The sequence below is a fragment of the Thalassophryne amazonica genome, chromosome 15 (genome assembly GCF_902500255.1).
Source record: "Thalassophryne amazonica chromosome 15, fThaAma1.1, whole genome shotgun sequence".
Lineage (NCBI taxonomy): Eukaryota > Metazoa > Chordata > Actinopteri > Batrachoidiformes > Batrachoididae > Thalassophryne > Thalassophryne amazonica.
The window spans coordinates 78,515,685-78,535,944 of NC_047117.1; the positions used below are offsets into that span (position 1 = coordinate 78,515,685).

General features: G+C 38.8%; 1 protein-coding gene across 1 annotated transcript; it reads left to right on the forward strand.

The window, feature by feature from the left end:
- The first annotated feature begins 1,907 nt into the window (after positions 1 to 1,907).
- On the forward strand, positions 1,908 to 18,699 carry LOC117526097 (C-type mannose receptor 2-like). The gene is made up of 8 exons (XM_034188111.1): positions 1,908 to 1,982; positions 4,902 to 5,027; positions 5,428 to 5,509; positions 6,338 to 6,406; positions 7,683 to 7,774; positions 10,305 to 10,427; positions 16,697 to 16,796; positions 18,186 to 18,699. Exons 1-8 carry the CDS (start codon positions 1,950 to 1,952, stop codon positions 18,248 to 18,250), a joined length of 690 nt encoding a protein of 229 aa, XP_034044002.1. The 5' UTR covers positions 1,908 to 1,949; the 3' UTR covers positions 18,251 to 18,699.
- Positions 18,700 to 20,260: the final 1,561 nt, after the last annotated feature.

A 20,260-nucleotide genomic window follows, 5' to 3' on the forward strand; every position in this document is an offset into this window, starting at 1 on the left:
CCACTACACTCAACACCACAAGATCATCTACACCACCATCCACTTCACTGGGGACTACTACAACATTTGTTACACCGTCCACTACACTCAACACCACAAGATCATCTACACCACCATCCACTTCACTGGGCACTACTACAACATTTGTTACATCGTCCACTACACTCAACACCACAAGATCATCTACACCACCATCCACTTCACTGGGCACTACTACAACATTTTTTACACCGTCCACTACACTCAACACCACAAGATCATCTACAGCAACATCCACTTCATTGGGCACTACTACAACATTTTTTACATCGTCCACTACACACAACACCACAAGATCATCTACAGCAACATCCACTTCATTGGGCACTACTACAACATTTTTTACACCGTCCACTACACTCAACACCACAAGATCATCTACACCACCATCCACTTCACTGGGCACTACTACAACATTTGTTACATCGTCCACTACACACAACACCACAAGATCATCTACACCACCATCCACTTCACTGGGCACTACTACAACATTTGTTACATCGTCCACTACACACAACACCACAAGATCATCTACACCACCATCCACTTCACTGGGCACTACTACAACGTTTGTTACACCGTCCACTACACACAACACCACAAGATCATCTACACCACCATCCACTTCACTGGGCACTACTACAACATTTGTTACATCGTCCACTACACACAACACCACAAGATCATCTACACCACCATCCACTTCACTGGGCACTACTACAACATTTGTTACATCGTCCACTACACACAACACCACAAGATCATCTACACCACCATCCACTTCACTGGGCACTACTACAACATTTGTTACACCGTCCACTACACACAACACCACAAGATCATCTACACCACCATCCACTTCACTGGTCACTACTACAACATTTGTTACATCGTCCACTACACACAACACCACAAGATCATCTACACCACCATCCACTTCACTGGGCACTACTACAACATTTGTTACACCGTCCACTACACACAACACCACAAGATCATCTACACCACCATCCACTTCACTGGGCACTACTACAACATTTGTTACACCGTCCACTACACACAACACCACAAGATCATCTACACCACCATCCACTTCACTGGGCACTAATACAACATTTGTTACACCGTCCACTACACACAACACCACAAGATCATCTACACCACCATCCACTTCATCTGGCACTACTACAACATTTGTTACACCGTCCACTACACACAACACCACAAGATCATCTACACCACCATCCACTTCACTGGGCACTAATACAACATTTGTTACACCGTCCACTACACACAACACCACAAGATCATCTACACCACCATCCACTTCATCTGGCACTACTACAACATTTTTTACACTGTCCACTACACTCAACACCACAAGATCATCTACACCACCATCCACTTCACTGGGCACTACTCTACCATATTCCACAACATACACCACACTGAATCCATCTTCCATTTCATCTGGCATTACTACAACATATTTTACACCGTCCACTACTCTCAACACCACTATGTCATCAACTGTACCATATTCTACAACATACCCTACACTGACCACAACTACACCTTGTGATCCATCTTTCACTTTGTTGGACACTACAATGGTCACAGCGACACCAGATGTTACCACCCCTTGCACCCCATTCGACATCACGGTGCCAGATGTTACTACACCTTGCAATTCTATAGATTTCACTGATCCACATACACCATCTTACACTCTACTCGATACTACCCTGCAATGCAGTACACCTTCGACGGATGATCCACTGGATGCCACCACACAATACGCTCCATGTGGTACCACTGAAGATCCTCTTGTAACAACTCCTCCATCACTGGCTGAGCTGCCATGTCCCAGCGGTTGGCAAGTGTTCCACAGCCATTGCTACTACTTTATGACTGAGAGCTTGACTTGGCATCAGGCACAGGTAAACAAACACTGTGTAGCGCTCATTGATGTGGTAGTTAGTTTGTAAATTGTCAATACACCTTGGTTAAATCTGACCCAAATTGAATTAAATCAATTTGTTATTTCTGGACTTAAATGACTTTGGTCTAACTGTTTCAAACACAGTTTGTTTGAAATGGCATGAGGCAAGTTTATTTATGTGGCGCATTTTATACAACCCCAATTCCAATGAAGTTGGGGCATTATGTAAAATGTAAATAAAAACAGAATACAATGATTTACAAATCCTCTTCAACCTATATTCAATTGAATACACCACAAAGACAAGCTATTTAATGTTCAAACTGATAAACTTTGTTGTTTTTGTGCAAATATTTGCTCATTTTGAAATGGCTGCCTGGAACACATTTCAAAAAAGTTGGGACGGGGCAACAAAAGACTGGGAAAGTCGATGAATGCTCAAAGAACACCTAATTGGAAACTGGTGAGTGTCATGATAGGGTATAAAAGGAGCATCCCCAAAAGGCTCAGCCATTCACAAGCAAAGATGGGGTAAGGATCAGCACTTTGTGAACAACTGCATGAAAAAATAGTCCAGCAGTTTAAGAACAATGTATCGCAGCATTCAATTGTAAGGAATTTAGGGATTCCATCATCTACTGTCCATAATGTAATCAGAAGATGCAAAGTGGAAAAGTGTGCTGTGGTCTGATGAGTCCACATTTCAAATTGTTTTAGGAAATCATGGACGTTGTGTCCTCTGGACAAAAGAGGAAAAAGACCATCCACATTGTTACCAGCGCAAAGTTCAAAAGCCAGCATCTGTGATGGTATGGGAGTGTGTTAGTGCCCATGGCATGGGCAACTTACACATCTGTGATGGCACCATCAATGCTGAAAGGTACATTCAGGTTTTGGAGCAACACATGCTGCCATCCAAGCAACATCTTTTTTCAGGGACGTCCCTGCTTATTTCAGCAAGACAATGCCAAGCCACATTTTTGCATGTATTACAACAGCATGGCTTCGTAGTAAAAGAGTGTGGGTACTAGACTGGCCTGCCTGCAGTCCAGACCTGTCGCCCATTGAAAATGTGTGGCACGTTATGAAGCGCAAAATACGACAATGGAGACCCCGGACTGTTGAACAACTGAAGTTGTACATCAAGCAAGAATGGGAAAGAATTCCACCTACAAAGCTTCAACAGTTAGTGTCCTCAGTTCCTAAACACTTATTGAGTGTTGTTAGAAAGAGAGGTGATGTAACACAGTGGTAAACATACCACTGTCCCAACTTTTTTGAAACATGTTGCAGGCATCCATTTCAAAATGAGCAAATATTTACACAAAAACAATAAAGTTTATCAGTTTGAACATTAAATATCTTGTCTTTGTGGTGTATTCAATTGAATATAGGTTGAAGAGGATTTGCAAATCATTGTCTTCTTTTTTTATTTACATTTTACACAACGTCCCAACTTCATTGAAATTGGGGTTGTACATTGTGGTCTTTCATAGTGCTCAGATGATTGAAAATTTAAGTGTAAAAAAAAAAGAAAAAAAAGAAATTAAGACCATGATGAAAACATTAAAATGACAAATGCAAAAAAGAAGAAATTTAACATAATGAAATTGAAATTATGGTGTCTGCTTTGCTAAGGAAGTTGTGTTTTCCCTTGTGTCTGTTTATTTGACATCAGAATTATGGAGAAATTACAAAACCAAATTTGAGATAACTTGGTGAAGAGGTGTGCCATTGGCCAAGGAATAAGCGCTGCTGGATATCTTATTGTTTTTACATTTACATTTATTTTTGTAGAGCATGAATCTTGATTAAAAAATGTCATTGATATAATAAAAGGCAACTGGCCTCTGTGTGTTTGTGTATCCGGAACATCAATTGAAATCCAGAAAGAGCTGATTCTTGTCCTTTTATATACTTACGTATTTTTTCCACGAGGATTCAAGTAGTGAAAACAGCAAGGTGATCGGACCAATACACACTTCCACAATAAGAGCCTGTATTTCAAAATAAAAGCCTGTGAGGTTGCTGCACACCTGTTCATCAGTCTGTACATCCTCTAACATCCAAGACAGCAGATTCAAACCTGGACATTTACTGTTTGCATATGACCCCAAACCCAGAATTAACATGTTCACACTCAAAACAGCACAATTGTGTCCCAACAGCGACTCACACAGGCCAAACAAAAAAAAAAAAATTGCGGGGGGGGGGAATTGATCTAATGTGAACACTGTCACAGTGCAAATCTAAAACTTCAGTTGTTCATAATTTCTTTACAGGGAATATTGTACTGGTTAAGCAGCTTCAGAAAAGGTTATGACAAAAATTCATTTTAGAAAATTGAACACAACTGAAAACAGATTAAACCTTCAATAACGATTTTCATAAAAGCCAAGAAAATTTTCTATGTTCATTCTTAAAAAAAATGTAGCATAACTGTAAACAGATTTTTCCCCAAAAGTCAGCCGTCCTCCTTGTATAATACAAATGATCACATCTAGAACCCGTGATTCCCCATTGGTCAACGTCCTAGTGTATATTTAATGTATTAATATTGCAAAATGTGCATGATTTATTTAGCTGTGCATATAAATGCATATGGGTGGTTATCTTTATTGCCACATTATTTTTCAAGAGTTCGACAGATGTGTACAGTACGACTGATCCACTTTGATATTACTGAGTACCGTTCATTTAATTAAAATTTTGTTTTGTCTTCTGCTAGAGCAATATTACTATTATTATTGGGAATAGACACATCACAATATATAACCTTTTTGAAATATGCACGACAATGGTGTTCATTTTGGTGTTTTCAAAAGTTTTGCTGAAGTCAGATAGTGATATTAAAAGCTCACATCTTGGCATCAGCCAATTGTGACCTTATAAATCTTCTGCTCCCACTTTCCACCAGTACATCTGTGCCATGTACGAGTCCACTCTGGTCTCCGTCCGCAGCACAGAGGAGGTCGATTTTCTCCAACAGCTCATCAGCAGTTACGGGCATGAAAATGTCTGGCTGGGTGGAAGGTCTGTAGAGGTATGAACAATGTCTTCGGTTAATATTCACAGTAAATTACTGCATTTTAAATGTAGCTATGACAGAGATGATGTCAAATATTTGACTCAAAAAATCAATTAATTCTTGCATGAAAATGGGCTGTAAATCTTTGTTTCCAGACCCTTTCTAAGGAAGTTAAAAAAAATTATTTAAAAAATAATTGATTTTGTTATTACTAATGGTATTTAATGTCATATAATGATGTTTTTGTTGTTACTGTTATTGTTGTATTTCAATTTGTGGCATTGGAGGTGCACCACTAAAAACATAGATACACCTGGCTGGTACATTCCACAGTTTCATAATTTTATGATAATCTGTCGTTTGATTTTGAGTCCAAATGGAAAATATTTTGTTTTACTAGAACTTTTTCTTCTAGGACCAGTTTTTATGGCCTGACAGTTCTTGGTTTGATGAGTCCCAAGACGGCAGCGATACCTGTTTAACACTCAATGCGTACTGTAAGAAACCATTTATTTATTTATTTTTTCTGGCAAACACAAGTATGATATAAAGTGAATGCACCACACAGTGTGCACTTGCGTTATGCATGGCAGCAGTCACTGAACGTTCTTTGATTGTAGTTATCATTAAGGCCACTTGTTCATCATTGGTACAACAAAAGTAAAAAAATATAATAAACAAATTGTTTTGTTCTATAAAATGATTAATGTATACAACAAAACAGGTGTAAATATCACATACCATTCCATGATAAGCATTGATAAGCATTCCATGCACATAAAATATGGAAAGATCATTATAATTAAATTGTAATACTTTATATATTCAGCTTCAAGAAGACAAATTTAGTATTTAACAACACTCATATATTGAAGTTATAAAACGGTTCCTCTTAAATGATAATTAACATGGTCATTTTCACTGTGTCCATCAGTCGGCTGATTTTTCAACTGATTTGCAAGACTTTTTGGAATGATCATCTTTAAATTTACATTTATGCAAACACAAGTGCTGGGCTGCTTTCAACCTTTTTGTTCATGCACTTCAGCTGTTAATCACATAGGGGCAGTATGGTGCCATTTCCTGTGAGGAGGATAATAAGGTCCAGGCAATTATACAGCACCAGTCAACCATTTGGACATGTGTGAACCATACCCAAAGACTCTTGTAGTCTTAGATAATATAAAAACTGTGTACACTATATTATATAGAAACATACTGTGTTGTGCAGCCTGTGTCAGATTATAGTAGCTGCTGGCTTGTTACACAAAACCCAGCTCCAGCATTCTTCTGACCTTTTTCCAATCAACTTTTCTGTTTTGCAGTGGGATTGAGACAATTCCCGTGTGACTTTGATGGATTTCCCACCATCTGTGTAAAAGGCTGCAGTGACTGTGAGTCTATATATTGATTTTTAAATTCACAGACGTATAAAATCAAATGTTTCTCATAATCAAGTAAATTGATCTCACAGTGTTTACTGAAAACCATCTGGCTAAATTTTCTTGAAGGTTAGACGTATTGATGGTGCACAAACCAGGACAAACCTGAAAACATCTTCAATTTAGTTGTGGATAGTGGGGACATTAGGTGTCAGGTGGTTCCCGAATGTGAGATTACATAGGTATGTGTGATTGCTTCATTTCTAACAGCCCCAGGTTTGTAGATTATAGGCCTCTGATTCAATGATGTAATGGTTTGAGAATAATTTAACAATTATTCTGAATTCTTGCACTGAATTCATAAACAAACAAACAAACAAACAAAAAAAAATCTAAAATTATCTACCTTAAACTCAAACTGAAAACAAATCTCTACAGCTTGATATAAATTAATTTAAAAAATAACAGCCAAGGTGATGGGTTGCATAAGTAATCAGGCTCTTTGGTATAATACAGTATCTGTAAATAATCAGTTTTATTCTCAGTCTTCTTCAGACAAGTCAGGGGATGGATACATGAACATTTCCAAGTCACTGAATATGTCTTGGACTTTATTTACATATTATGAAGAAATACAAACAGTATGGCACTCTATGGTAAACGTGTGGAGTAGACAGTTCTCAAAAACTGAGTGACTGTATAAGAAGGAGCAAAGTGAGGAAAGCCACCAAGATAACCAGACAACCCAGAAGAAGTTATCGGCTTCTCTGGCTGTGATTGGAGAACTTGTGCATCGTGCATGTTTTTTTTGTTTTTTTTTTTGTATCCCCAGTTATAAAACTTCATGATGAAGTTATACAGAGGAGGACTTTCTTTCACCAAAACATCAAATCTAGGCTTGCACGTCAGATGTACCTTCTGGCAAAATTGTAGCTGATATTTCAGGTCTACTTTTTAAGAAAGTCCTCATCATATTTCAAATCATGACATTGAAATGAAAAGACGCCATCAAAGAGAAATGTTTGTAGAAACTGAAGAAAAAAGTTGCAGGTTGACTGGTGATGAGCACAGGTGATTGCGCTCTGAATCTTTAAGTGGGGATGAATGAAGTATGAGATTTCTGAGAGGGAGGACATTTGCATTGTATAACAAATCTGCCAGGAGAAATTGATAAAATAAAAAATACATTGTGTATCACAACACGTCTGGAGCTTTTAATTCCACAAATTACAAAGTGTTTCTTGGAAAGTTTCTTTAAAAATGCTTGATTTTACTTCCATTTACACAGCACAAGCACGTGTGTGTCCTCATGGCTGGACAGAGTTCCAAGGACGCTGTTATCACTATGTGGCGGAAAGACGGAGCTGGCATGAAGCTGATGTAAGTCAACGGTGCAACACATCACATTCCACCGGTACACCCCGAATGCATGCAGTCAAATATTCTCTAATAGAAATTTGCCATAACTTACTGGATTTCTGCCTTTGGTGCAAACTGGTATTTACATCAGACAGTTATGTTGATATGGTGTGTTTAATAATGACAGGTCAATTAAAAAAAAAACCCCACTAACTATGGTGGACATGAAGCCAGTGTTCCTTGGCTTTGCCAACTGCTTTCCCAATAAAATCTAGTCCATTTGCTTTGGTTTTTCAACATAGTACCTCAAAAACAATAAATGCTCTGTTATTGTGTAAGTCTTCATGTTAAAATGTCACATGATGAGGATAAATTCATCAACATTTTGGCTTTTCCGTTTGTGGTTTTATTTAATACATCAAATGCTGTCGTGGAGAATTTTAGGACAAAGTCCCTACTCACCAGACATGAGTCTAAGTTTTTTTGCTGCTCAATCATAAAATCATTTCCTTAAAGGTGTCCACAAAAAAAAAAAAAAAAAAAAAAAAAATCAGAGGATCAAAGTTCTAATGCAACAGTTTTTATTTTGCCAGCAAAAGGAAGCAGCACAGCTGCTTCGAAGAACTTACACTGGACAATGAATTTTATACACTTCAGGGGTCAGTAACTTCACCCAAAGTGGGTGGCCTTTCTAAATTTAGCACTTCTTACACCAGTAAAAACAGTTATTAATGACATCATTATAGAAATGCAAATTAGTTCATTTCTTGCTGTTAAAGTCATGGAAAATCACCAGGGCAGTCAGTTCATCTCTGGGTCAATTGGCCCTAGGCTGTGAAAATGTACTCCTCTGGTAAATCCCATGTTTTTAATCTAATATTCATTTTCTTCACAGATTAAGTGTTTCACTCAAATTAAAATTTTAACTCCAAATTCTGGTCTTATAGTTTCCTTTGAAAGAAAATATACCATACATTTTGCATAAAACATATTTTCTGTTAAATATCTGTTCAGTGTCATCAGAAAAACAACAAACCCCTTTTTTTCTGGCATTTCATATAAGTTCTTCATTAACACAAAAAAATGATACTACAATACCTGCCTGCCACCTGCTGGGCATGTCTGGGATTGTTGCAGGGAATAATCTTTCCATCACCTGCATCAAGGAAACTGGAAGCTAGTATGGGTTGCTGCGGACTTTACACCTTGCGCCCTCTGGTGGCCATTTTTGGCTGATGAAAACATCACTGACCTCAGTACAAATACATGTAATTTGGTCACTTTTCAAAGGGGTCAGACTCGTCAATAAAGTCAATATAATGTACAATGGTTCATTTCAGTTCAGCTTGGTGTATAAATCTCATCGTTCCAGGCAGTGAGAGCTGTTAGCTGTAAAAACAAAACCAGCTGATTTCAATAGACAATCAATGCAGACTGAGCTTGTTTTCATCAGGTGGCCAGTCTGCAGAGGTACGAATTCTTGCCTCCAGATTGGTCACTTCGCCGGAAGTGGCATGGCTCTGTGGCAACTCATAGCTTGAAATTAACTTGGTAGTTCGTCTTTTCCAAAGCCTCCACTACAAAAACTGTCCATCTCTAAATAAACCAAATAATCTGAAATCTAGCCAGATTCTCTTATATGAAGAAAAAAAAACACCTGCCAATGTTGGTAAGAAAAATTTACTTGGCTAGAATTCTCAAAACTTCCAAAATGTCTAGGCACTGAATAATCAAAATGTGCCTTCAAACTAGACAGATTTCTTATTTTAAGATTAACCTTTGTCTTAAAATAAGGAAAACAATCTTGTTCCTTTGCTTGGATAATTTGAAATCCCTGGCCTTTCCTTGTTACTGGATAAATACAGTTTGATATTAGCTGAAAAAACGTATTAAGAAAAAGTGAGTTATTTTCTCAAAATAAGACATTGAGAAGATTATTTTTATATTTGAACAAAAATTAAATACAATTTTCTTTAAACAAGTCTTTTTTAAAACTTTCTTAGATTTCAGTTTCTGCAGTGTCCGTCTGGTGGCGGCCAAGGCAAGCACTAAGTCATAAAGGTGATTGGAAATCCAAGTCTTCTGTAAGAAATGCTATTTGCTGCGCAGTCATTTTGTATATTTTCAAATTTAAATTGTTCTCCTGGGTCACTAAAACCCTTGACTTTAAAATCGTCGGCTGTTTGATATGGACTGCTTGTGCAACCTGCTGCACAAACATGACACTCAGTCTTTCATTTAGTTGTTAATACACCACTCCAGTTTGCGTCAAGATGATGGAAACCAGCTTTTAATGTAAAACCATAACTCTAAAAGGCTGACAAACCTGGAAAATACACCCAATGGAAAATCTGAATATCTGAGAAGTGTTGCACTTCTCAGTACATATTGAAAGAATCATTAATCAAAGTCAGTTTATTTGCTTTATGCAATATTTAGAAATATTTTTACCCTTTTAGTTTATGATTTTACTATTTTAGTTTAAAAGTTTTATTTTCCTCGATCTCTCCTGTTTTTTCTACTTAACCCTATTTTCTCTCCTCCCAAACAGACAAACTGTAACATTTTTGATGCCAGCTTGGTGTCCGTCCACAGCCCTCAGGAGTACGCCTTCCTCTATCAGCTCAGTGGCAAACGAAGGGGAGGAGCCTGGCTGGCGGGATTCAACCTTGAGGTCAGACTATTTTTTTTTTAAGTTTTCTGTTTGTTGGTTTGTTGCTTTTAATAAGCAGTTGTGTTCATTAGAAAGTCACTAGCGACTACCGGCCCCAGGGCAGGTTTTATTCAGAGACTAAAATGAAAACTTCATCTTCATCAACAAAGCTATCACCTCCCATCAATCCCAGATTCCAGAGAACTGTTAAGGCACGACTAAGAAGAGAAAGCTGCTATTATTATTATTATTATTATTACTACTACTACTACTACTACTACTTGCAAAAATGATGAGGTAAAAAGTTTAGATGAAAAAGGAGAGAATAGAAAAGTATGACACCAACCTTTTAGCACACTTACCGATAATGCAGCACAAAGATCTTGTGGAAATTGTGCCAAGCAAAAGAAAGAGCGACAAATTTCACATTGTAACAACGCAAACGTGTGTCACTTTATTTCACTGAAAAACATTCACATACACGCAGACTTTATAAGGAGGCTTGGCCTGGCTCCTTCCTCCACAGGGGTCCTGACAGTAATACATCAAAGGACCAGGCCACCTGATTACATACACAGCAGGGGCAGACCTTTGTCTGCACCTGCCACAATGCAGTGAGTGGTCAGAGTCCGAATACACATTATTGAGACAGCTTTTGAACAATCAGTTGTGCATCGCCCGGCAGGGGTCCTGCAGGGAAAGCAGATGTGCACGTCTTGGCTTATTAACACATGTAAAGCAGGGAACACAGTGTAACTGCGACCGGTGGACCATTTACGTGTGAAACAGGTTTGACATATAGAGCTGGACACACATTGCAGCCACAGGTGGTGATCTGACTTGGTGAATTATGTTTATGTTACTTTACATTAAAATCAGAGATCAAGAATTCACAAAAATAAAGCAAACATACAACACAGTTAAAACATGTCACAGCACCCTTCGGCATTAAAGGCCAGTTTAAATAAATAAGCATGGTAGTTTAGTGGTTAGTATTGTTACCTCACAGCAAGAAGGTCATGGGATCGATTCCCACCTGTGGCCTTTCTGTGTGGAGTTTGCATGTTCTCCCCGTGTTTGCGTGGGTTTCTTGCAGGTGCTCTGGTTTCCTCCCACACTTAAAGACATGCAGGTTAGGTGAATTGGAAACTTTATAACTGGTCAGGTCTCCCTTGAAAAAGAGATCTCGATCTCAATAGGACTAACTTGTTTAAATAAAAGTTAAAAAATAAGTTAAGCTTTGATTTAAAAAGTGGTAGGTCAGAAATAGTGTAAATCAGGCAGTAACTTGTTCCACAGTCTGGGTTCAGCTACCACAAAAGTACTATCACCCCAGAGTTTGAATTTTGACCTCAAAAGATTTAAGTAAAGCTGATCACATGCCCGTAATGTCCTACTGTAAGAGCGGAGAGTTAAAATTTCAGACAAGAAGGAAGGTGTAAGGGCATTAATAGCTTTAAAACAAAATCTTAAAATCTTAAAATGAGTTCTAAAATGAACTGGGAGCCAGTGGAGAGAGTAAACAGGCGTAATACAGTATGTGTGCCAGGTTTAGCTCAATTCCGAGGTGCCATTTGGACGGGAGAGGGACAGTTGTTTCATAGAAGATGCTACAATCCATTGTCTTTTTGAACCTATGTCTTCACACATGCCAGCACGCACACACACACACACACACACACACACACACACACACACACACACACACACACACACACACACACACACACACACACACACACAGACAAACACCCCTCTGGTGCTGAAAAGTGAAGTCGACACGACGTGCCAAAACCTGCAGTTCCTTGAGTTGCCACTTGAGGCTTTCTCCAAAAGCGAGTCAATCACCCTAGAAGCCCATCTTAAAATCATCAATTTTGCATCAGTAATGTAAACATGTATATGTGTATACAGCCTGGTACCAAAAAAAAAAAAAAGGCAAAAAACAAGAGTGCAAACCTCCGCCAAGGCCATGGGGTCACTGACGCCATAACATCTTACACGCCGTGGAATCATTGAATCTAAAAAAGTCTAACAATGATGTTAGTAGTAAAAAAAGTTTCATCTGCTGTGACTGGATAGCATGTATCCTTAGCGTTTGGCATCACAGTTTATTGCAACTTGCACCTTTCCCAGAAGCTACTGTCATCTGAGCACTGATATTGATATTGCATGTGCTTATAGACAAAAACCAATTTATTATTCAGCTAAACTGCAAATATATGAATTTTTTAACATTTATGAAACACTTCTCTAAATAAATAGCAGTAAATTCTGAAATAGAACTATTTTTTAAGTGTTGCATGTGCTACACAAGGCCATAGGGTCACTGACCCTAAAGAGATTCCCTCCTTGGCACAGTGATCTATTCAACAATTCAGTGTTACAACCAAAACTATGATACATACACTTTTCTTTCCTTTATATTTGACATCCTTGACCATGAAAACATACCACTAGAACTTGGAATCACTTTTATGTCTTTATTAGTTCAAAAGTTATTGTATAAAAATGATTTTTCGGTAATGGCGGTTTTCTTCTGGATGTAGCTCCATAACATTTGAAGCTACATCAAATCTGATGACACCTTACCGAATCAGTACAGATTCAGCTACAATTTGGTGTTAGTTGTGCATCTCTAGCTTCATTTGTCACCTCACACTGACACATTTTCTATTTTCCCTATATTTTTGCATATTCTGGATCACCAGATCCGGAATCCAGATCCGATCATCACCAAACTTTGTTGTTTGATAGAACATTTGACTATGTTACACCCTAATTTTTTTCAAGCCTTTCTGCCTTGTTTTTGTGGAGTTAGAAACTAGAATGTCAAAATTCCCCCTATCCCGCAATGGTGAAGAATCCTTTAAAAAATTCCTGGATCCGGATCGTGAAATTAAAACTAAAATTTAATCACTTGTTCCTCTTGTCATTTCCAACCACTCCACAAAATTTCATCAAAATCCGTTCAAAACATTTTGAGTTATCCTGCTAACAAACAGACAGACAAACAAACAAACAAACTCGACCGAAAACATAACCTCCTTGGCGGAGGTAAAAAACAGTGTTTATTGCCAGTTTCCTCATCCATGACAATTGTACGGGGTTGGTTAAAATTTTATGTAACTCATTCCTAGAAGCTATGAATAATTAGGGGCATGGTCACCTTGAGTGATCATCTGAGAAGTCTCTGCTCCAGTGTTTCTGTTGAGTGATAACGCTTATTAGCAGGTATTGGTAACTTGGTGACATTAGCCACAATGATAGTGTCATAGTTATCGAGGCAGTGTGACCATCATTGTTTTTAATACCCACTCCTCAGTTACCCGTTAGGCGGTTAATTTATTTGCAAGAATCCCCCGCAAAGTCCCTCTGTTAAATAAAAGACGTGCAGAAGAGGTTACAATTTGCCAAAGAACACATCAACTGGCCTAAAGAGAAATGGAGGAATATTTTGTGGACTGATGAGAGTAAAACTGTTCTTTTTGGGTCCAAGGGCCGCAGACAGTTTGTGAGACGACCCCCAAACTCTGAATTCAAGCCACAGTTCACAGTGAAGACAGTGAAGCATGGTGGTGCAAGCATCATGATATGGGCATGTTTCTCCTACTATGGTGTTGGGCCTATATATCGCATACCAGGTATCATGGATCAGTTTGGATATGTCAGAATACTTGAAGAGGTCATGTTGCCTTATGGTGAAGAGGACATGCCCTTGAAATGGGTGTTTCAACAAGACAATGACCCTAAGCACACTAATAAACGAGCAAAATCTTGGTTCCAAACCAACAAAATTAATGCCTCGCAGATGTGAAGAAATCATGAAAAACTGTGGTTATACAACTAAATACTAGTTTAGTGATTCACAGGATTGCTAAAAAAGCAGTGTGACCATAATAGTTTTGAGTTTGTAGCGTCAACAGCAGATGCTACTACAACCCCTGGCAATAATTATGGAATCACCGGCCTCGGAGGATGTTCATTCTGTTGTTTAATTTTGTAGAAAAAAAGCAGATCACAGACATGACACAAAACTAAAGTCATTTCAAATGGCAACTTTCTGGCTTTAAGAAACACTATAAGAAATCAAGAAAAAAAGATTGTGGCAGTCAGTAACGGTTACTTTTTTAGACCAAGCAGAGGAAAAAAATATGGACTCACTCAATTCTGAGGAATAAATTATGGAATCACCCTGTAAATTTCCATCCCCAAAACTAACACCTGCATCAAATCACATCTGCTCGTTGACATTAACTCTATGTCATGAAATTGACCCTATGTGTCTTTTTGCAAGGAATGTTTTCACAGTTTTTGCTCTATGGCAAGATGCATTATCTTCTTGAAAAATGATTTCATCATCCTTAAACATCAGAAAAGTGTCCAAAATATCAACATAAACTTGTGCATTTATTGATGATGTAATGACAGCCATCTCCCCAGTGCCTTTACATGACTTGCAGCCCCATATCATCAATGACTGTGGAAATTTCTTCAGGCAGTCATCTTTCTAAATCTCATTGGAACGGCACCAAACAAAAGTTCCAGCATCATCACCTTGCCCAATGCAGATTCGAGATTCATCACTGAATATGACTTACATCCAGTCATCCACAGTCCACAATTGCTTTTCTTTAGCCCATTGTAACCTTGTTTTTTCTGTTTAGGTGTTAATGATGGCTTTCGTTTAGCTTTTCTGTATGTAAATCCCATTTCCTTTAGGCGGTTTCTTACAGTTCGGTCACAGATGTTGACTCCAGTTTCCTCCCATTCGTTCCTCATTTGTTTTGTTGTGCATTTTCGATTTTTGAGACATATTGCTTTAAGTTTTCTGTCTTGATGCTTTGATGTCTTCCTTGGTCTACCAGTATGTTTGCCTTTAACAACCTTCCCATGTTGTTTGTATTTGGTCCAGAGTTTAGACACAGCTGACTGTGAACAACCAACATCTTTTGCAACATTGCATGATGATTTACCCTCTTTTAAGAGTTTGATAATCCTCTCCTTTGTTTCAACTGACATCTCTCGTGTTGGAGCCATGATTCATGTCAGTCCACTTGGTGCAACAGCTCTCCAAGGTGTGATCACTCCTTTTTAGATGCAGACTAACAAGCAGATGTTATTTGATGCAGGTGTTAGTTTTGGGGATGAAAATTTACAGGGTGATTCCATAATTTATTCCTCAGAATTGAGTGAGTCCATATTTTTTTTCCTCTGCTTGGTCTAAAAAAGTAACCGTTACTGACTGCCACAATCTTTTTTTCTTGATTTCTTATAGTGTTTCTTAAAGCCAGAAAGTTGCCATTTGAAATGACTTTAGTTTTGTGTCATGTCTGTGATCTGCTTTTTTTCTACAAAATTAAACAACTGAATGAACATCCTCCGAGGCCGGTGATTCCATAATTTTTGCCAGGGGTTGTATTATTGTGAACACCCCCTTTTCTACTTTTTTTTTACTATTAGCCCAATTTCATACCCCTAAGAGTGTGCATATCATGAATGCTTGGTCTTGTTGGATTTGTGAGAATCTACTTAATCTACTGGTACCTTGTTTCCCATGTAACAATAAGAAATATACTCAAAACCTGGATTAATCTTTTTAGTCACATAGCACTACTATTATTCTGAACACTACTGTAATGACCCTGAAAAGCCGTAATGGATGAAGATGCAGACCGGCAGGGTTTAGACTCTGATAAATCCTGAAAAAGTCTCCTGTCTGTCTGCTTGGGCTTTAAAACTCCCAGTCAACATTATTGACTCGCATGAATTTTAAAGAAGGGACTTCAAAATATGTTCAGAAATAAATGCAACTGAGGCAAATTGCTGTCATCAGAATATATGATAAGTTACAGAACAACAGACAACAAAAGAATGGTGTGAAATAAAAACTACAGCTATAAGATGATGACAACATGGTTACTGGTACCTGTTGCTGAATTTACAATAAATAATTGCTTTCACATTTAGTTTTTTCCGAAGTCACTTTAATATGTCTTAGACATAATTAATGCCAGTCATTTAAAAAACAGTGTAGTAAATCTGTCTTATTAAAAAAAGAGTGAGTGTGTTCTTTAATAAAAATCTCAGGGTTTGACAATAATTTTGTTGCTGGTTTTAGCACCGTAAACCAAAAACAGATTATTGCCACACCTCACTCACCTGTTTTTTCATTGATCATATATATATCTATATATATATATATATATATATATATATAGATATATATATAGATAGATATAGATAGATAAATGCCTGTCATTAAAAGATATTTCACTTGTTTTCTCCAGGACCAGTGGCTGTGGCTCGATGGTTCATGGTTCAATGAGGGCGGCTTCGCTCACGTGTCTCCAGTCAGCACATTCTCGTGTCTTTTGATTTACAATGCAGGTAAGAAAACCAACTGTATGTGGTCCAGATATACCCTTAGTCTTGCGTGGAGTTGTCCCAATCTCCAGGAGGGACATTAGAGCTTGTTTAATGGTGAGATTTACAAAAGATGACTTTCCAGAAGGTGATGTCTCTCTGGAAAATGTCACATGATCATAGAAGCAGGCGCAACATGTCCATATATCACGTCTGACATTTACTCCTACTTAAGGCGATGTATCTTAACTTTGGGTCCAGTGGTTTTGTGGTTAAACTGTGGAAATCTGTAATTTATTGTGCAGCGATGTTTACTTTGAAAGAGAACGTACGACTTACTGAGCAACGCTGACACAAGAGCAACATGGATACAAGAACCGATTTAGGTAAAATTTAAGACGAGGGTCCTATTGGTGACTGACTCTAAGGTACAGATGACACTTCGGCAACCTTCAGTAATCACAGAGGGTGAAGTGAGACAAAGCTGTTCTTTGGTAGGTGTCCTTCAGTTAATAGTACGTGTTGTCAGGCAGAATGTAATTTTCAGCTCATGCGGCCATCGCGGATAGCTTATGACATGGGGCGCCGGCCGTCTTTCGGTCACTCAGTCAGTCAGTCAGCCATCTCTTCTTCATCCATCGTACCGTGGGCTGTCTGTTGTCCCTCTGTCCATATGCCTGTCATTTGTCCATCATCCAGTGGTCTGTCAGTCAGTCGACCATCATTCACATTTCAAAAATGTGCTTCTCCTTCAGGTCTAAGGCCAGTTCCCATCACTCCATCACCCTCCAAACTGTGCGATTTGAAGTACAGATTTGAAAATCAGCTAAATGCTAATGCATGTATTAAAAAAAAAACTATAATTCTGCAACAAAAACTTTTCTAGACTTATAAACTAAAATAACATACTGATGATGTGTTAATGTTGTTGTTAAGTTAACATTGCTTTAAGTGCAGCAAGTTGTGAGAAATGAAAGACCTTCACGATTAGGATATTGGGGCGTATAAACTGTGCAGTTTTGCCTTGTGACTGAACATGAGGATCATTGTTTGACAAATTGTAAATAAGTTATAACCTGTAAATGATCTACTGAGTTCAAACCTGTCCTTGTTCTAACACGTGACTCACTTTGATCTTGACACGCAACGTTTGATCTAAACCACTCTAAAAACCAGTTTAGCTGAACCTGGTCCAAACCTCAGCTCGCTGGCAGAACAGCAACCCGTCTGGTGACTTGTGCTAACACATACAGCGGGGGAACAGATTTAGTTTGATCTGGATAAGGTTTTTCTCTTCTCCTTGCTGCAATTTGCCATAGTCTTTGTGCATTTTCTGCTTTTGAAGGGCAAATTTTGGAAGAAATCTGGAGTTTTCAAATCCAGTTATTCAAAATCAATATTTTGTCTTTACAGATGGTTGGAGCAACTGCAACTGTGATGAATTCTTACCTTCAGTTTGTGTGAAAGACAAAAAATAAATCTCCAGCCTACAGAGGGAAGACGCCTGACATCTGACCATATATCAACGATATACACGTCTAAACCAACGATATATACACGTCTACACCAACGATATGCACGTCTAAACCAACGATATGCACGTCTACACCAACGATATGCACGTCTACTCCAACGATATGCACGTCTACTCCAACAATATGCACGTCTAAACCAACGATATGCACGTCTACACCAACGATATGCACGTCTAAACCAACGATATGCACGTCTAAACCAACGATATGCACGTCTACACCAACGATATGCACGTCTACACCAACGATATGCACGTCTACACCAACGATATGCACGTCTAAACCAACGATATGCACGTCTACACCAACGATATACACGTCTAAACCAGCGATATACACGTCTACACCAACGATAAGCACATCTACACCAACGATATGCACGTCTACACCAACGATATGCACGTCTACACCAACGATATGCACGTCTAAACCAACGATATGCCCGTCTACACCAACGATATGCACGTCTAAACCAACGATATGCCCGTCTACACCAACGATATGCCCGTCTACACCAACGATATGCACGTCTACACCAACGATATGCACGTCTAAACCAACGATATGCACGTCTAAACCAACGATATGCACGTCTACACCAACGATATGCACGTCTACACCAACGATATGCACTCTACACCAACGATATGCACATCTAAACCAACGATATGCCCGTCTACACCAACAATATGCACGTCTACACCAACGATATGCACGTCTACACCAACGATATGCACGTCTACACCAACGATATGCACGTCTAAACCAACGATATGCACGTCTACACCAACGATATGCACGTCTAAACCAAGGATATGCACGTCTACACCAACGATATGCACATCTAAACCAACGATATGCACGTCTAAACCAACGATATGCACGTCTAAACCAACGATATGCACGTCTACACCAACGATATGCACGTCTAAACCAACGACATGCACGTCTACACCAACGATATGCACGTCTACACCAACGACATGCACGTCTAAACCAACGATATGCATGTCTAAACCAACGATATACACTAACGATATACACATCTAAACCAACGATATGCACATCTACACCAACGACATACACGTCTAAACCAACGACACGCACGTCTACACCGACATGCACGTCTACACCAACGACATGCACGTCTACACCAACGACATGCACGTCTAAACCAACGACATGCACGTCTAAACCAACGACATGCACGTCTAAACCAACTATATGCACGTCTACACCAACGATATGCACGTCTACACCAACGACATGCACGTCTGAACCAACGACATGCACGTCTAAACCAACGACATGCACGTCTAAACCAACGACATGCACGTCTAAACCAACGATATGCACGTCTACACCAACGATATACACGTCTAAACCAGCATCTGTGCTGTGCAGCATTTTCTAATAAATTGAAATTTGATGGATAAAAACATATGATGCATATTTTAAAAAACAAACCCTCAACTGTATTTGCACAAACTGCCCGGCTTGTTTAAGCCTTCAAAGGTTCCCAGTGGAGAGTGCGGAAGCGGCGCAGTGCTGTGGATGGACCAGCAGGGGGCAGGATGTCAACACCAACTTCAGGAAGATGCTCATCATGAGAGGAGACGCAGATGCGCTGGAATGCACACATGCAAAAAAAAATCACTAATGCAGTGTTTCTTTAAAAAATTTATTTACTTTTATAAAATTTACAGTGTTTTAAGGGATACTGAAGGGTGCACTCTATCTACAGAGGTTTTAGACACTCAGTCTCCCCGGAAAAACAGATGGTTCTTGAAAGAACTCCAAACAACATCAATTCTCGAATGCAAAAGGAACAATGTGGATTTCACACAGGTCGTGGGACAGTGGACTAGCTTCTGACCCTTGCAAGGACTCTGGAGGGAATATGAATGTGTAAATCCATTCTACATGTGTTTTATGGACTTGGAGAAGGCCAGT

Excerpts from the sequence above, each read along its gene's own strand:
- LOC117526097 (XM_034188111.1), top strand. The coding sequence starts at position 1,950 with ATGACTGAGAGCTTGACTTGGCATCAGGCACAG. Across the intron at positions 1,983-4,901 it reads TGACTTGGCATCAGGCACAG|TACATCTGTGCCATGTACGA; the intron begins GTAAACAAACAC and ends ACTTTCCACCAG. Across the intron at positions 10,428-16,696 it reads TGGCGGGATTCAACCTTGAG|GACCAGTGGCTGTGGCTCGA; the intron begins GTCAGACTATTT and ends TGTTTTCTCCAG.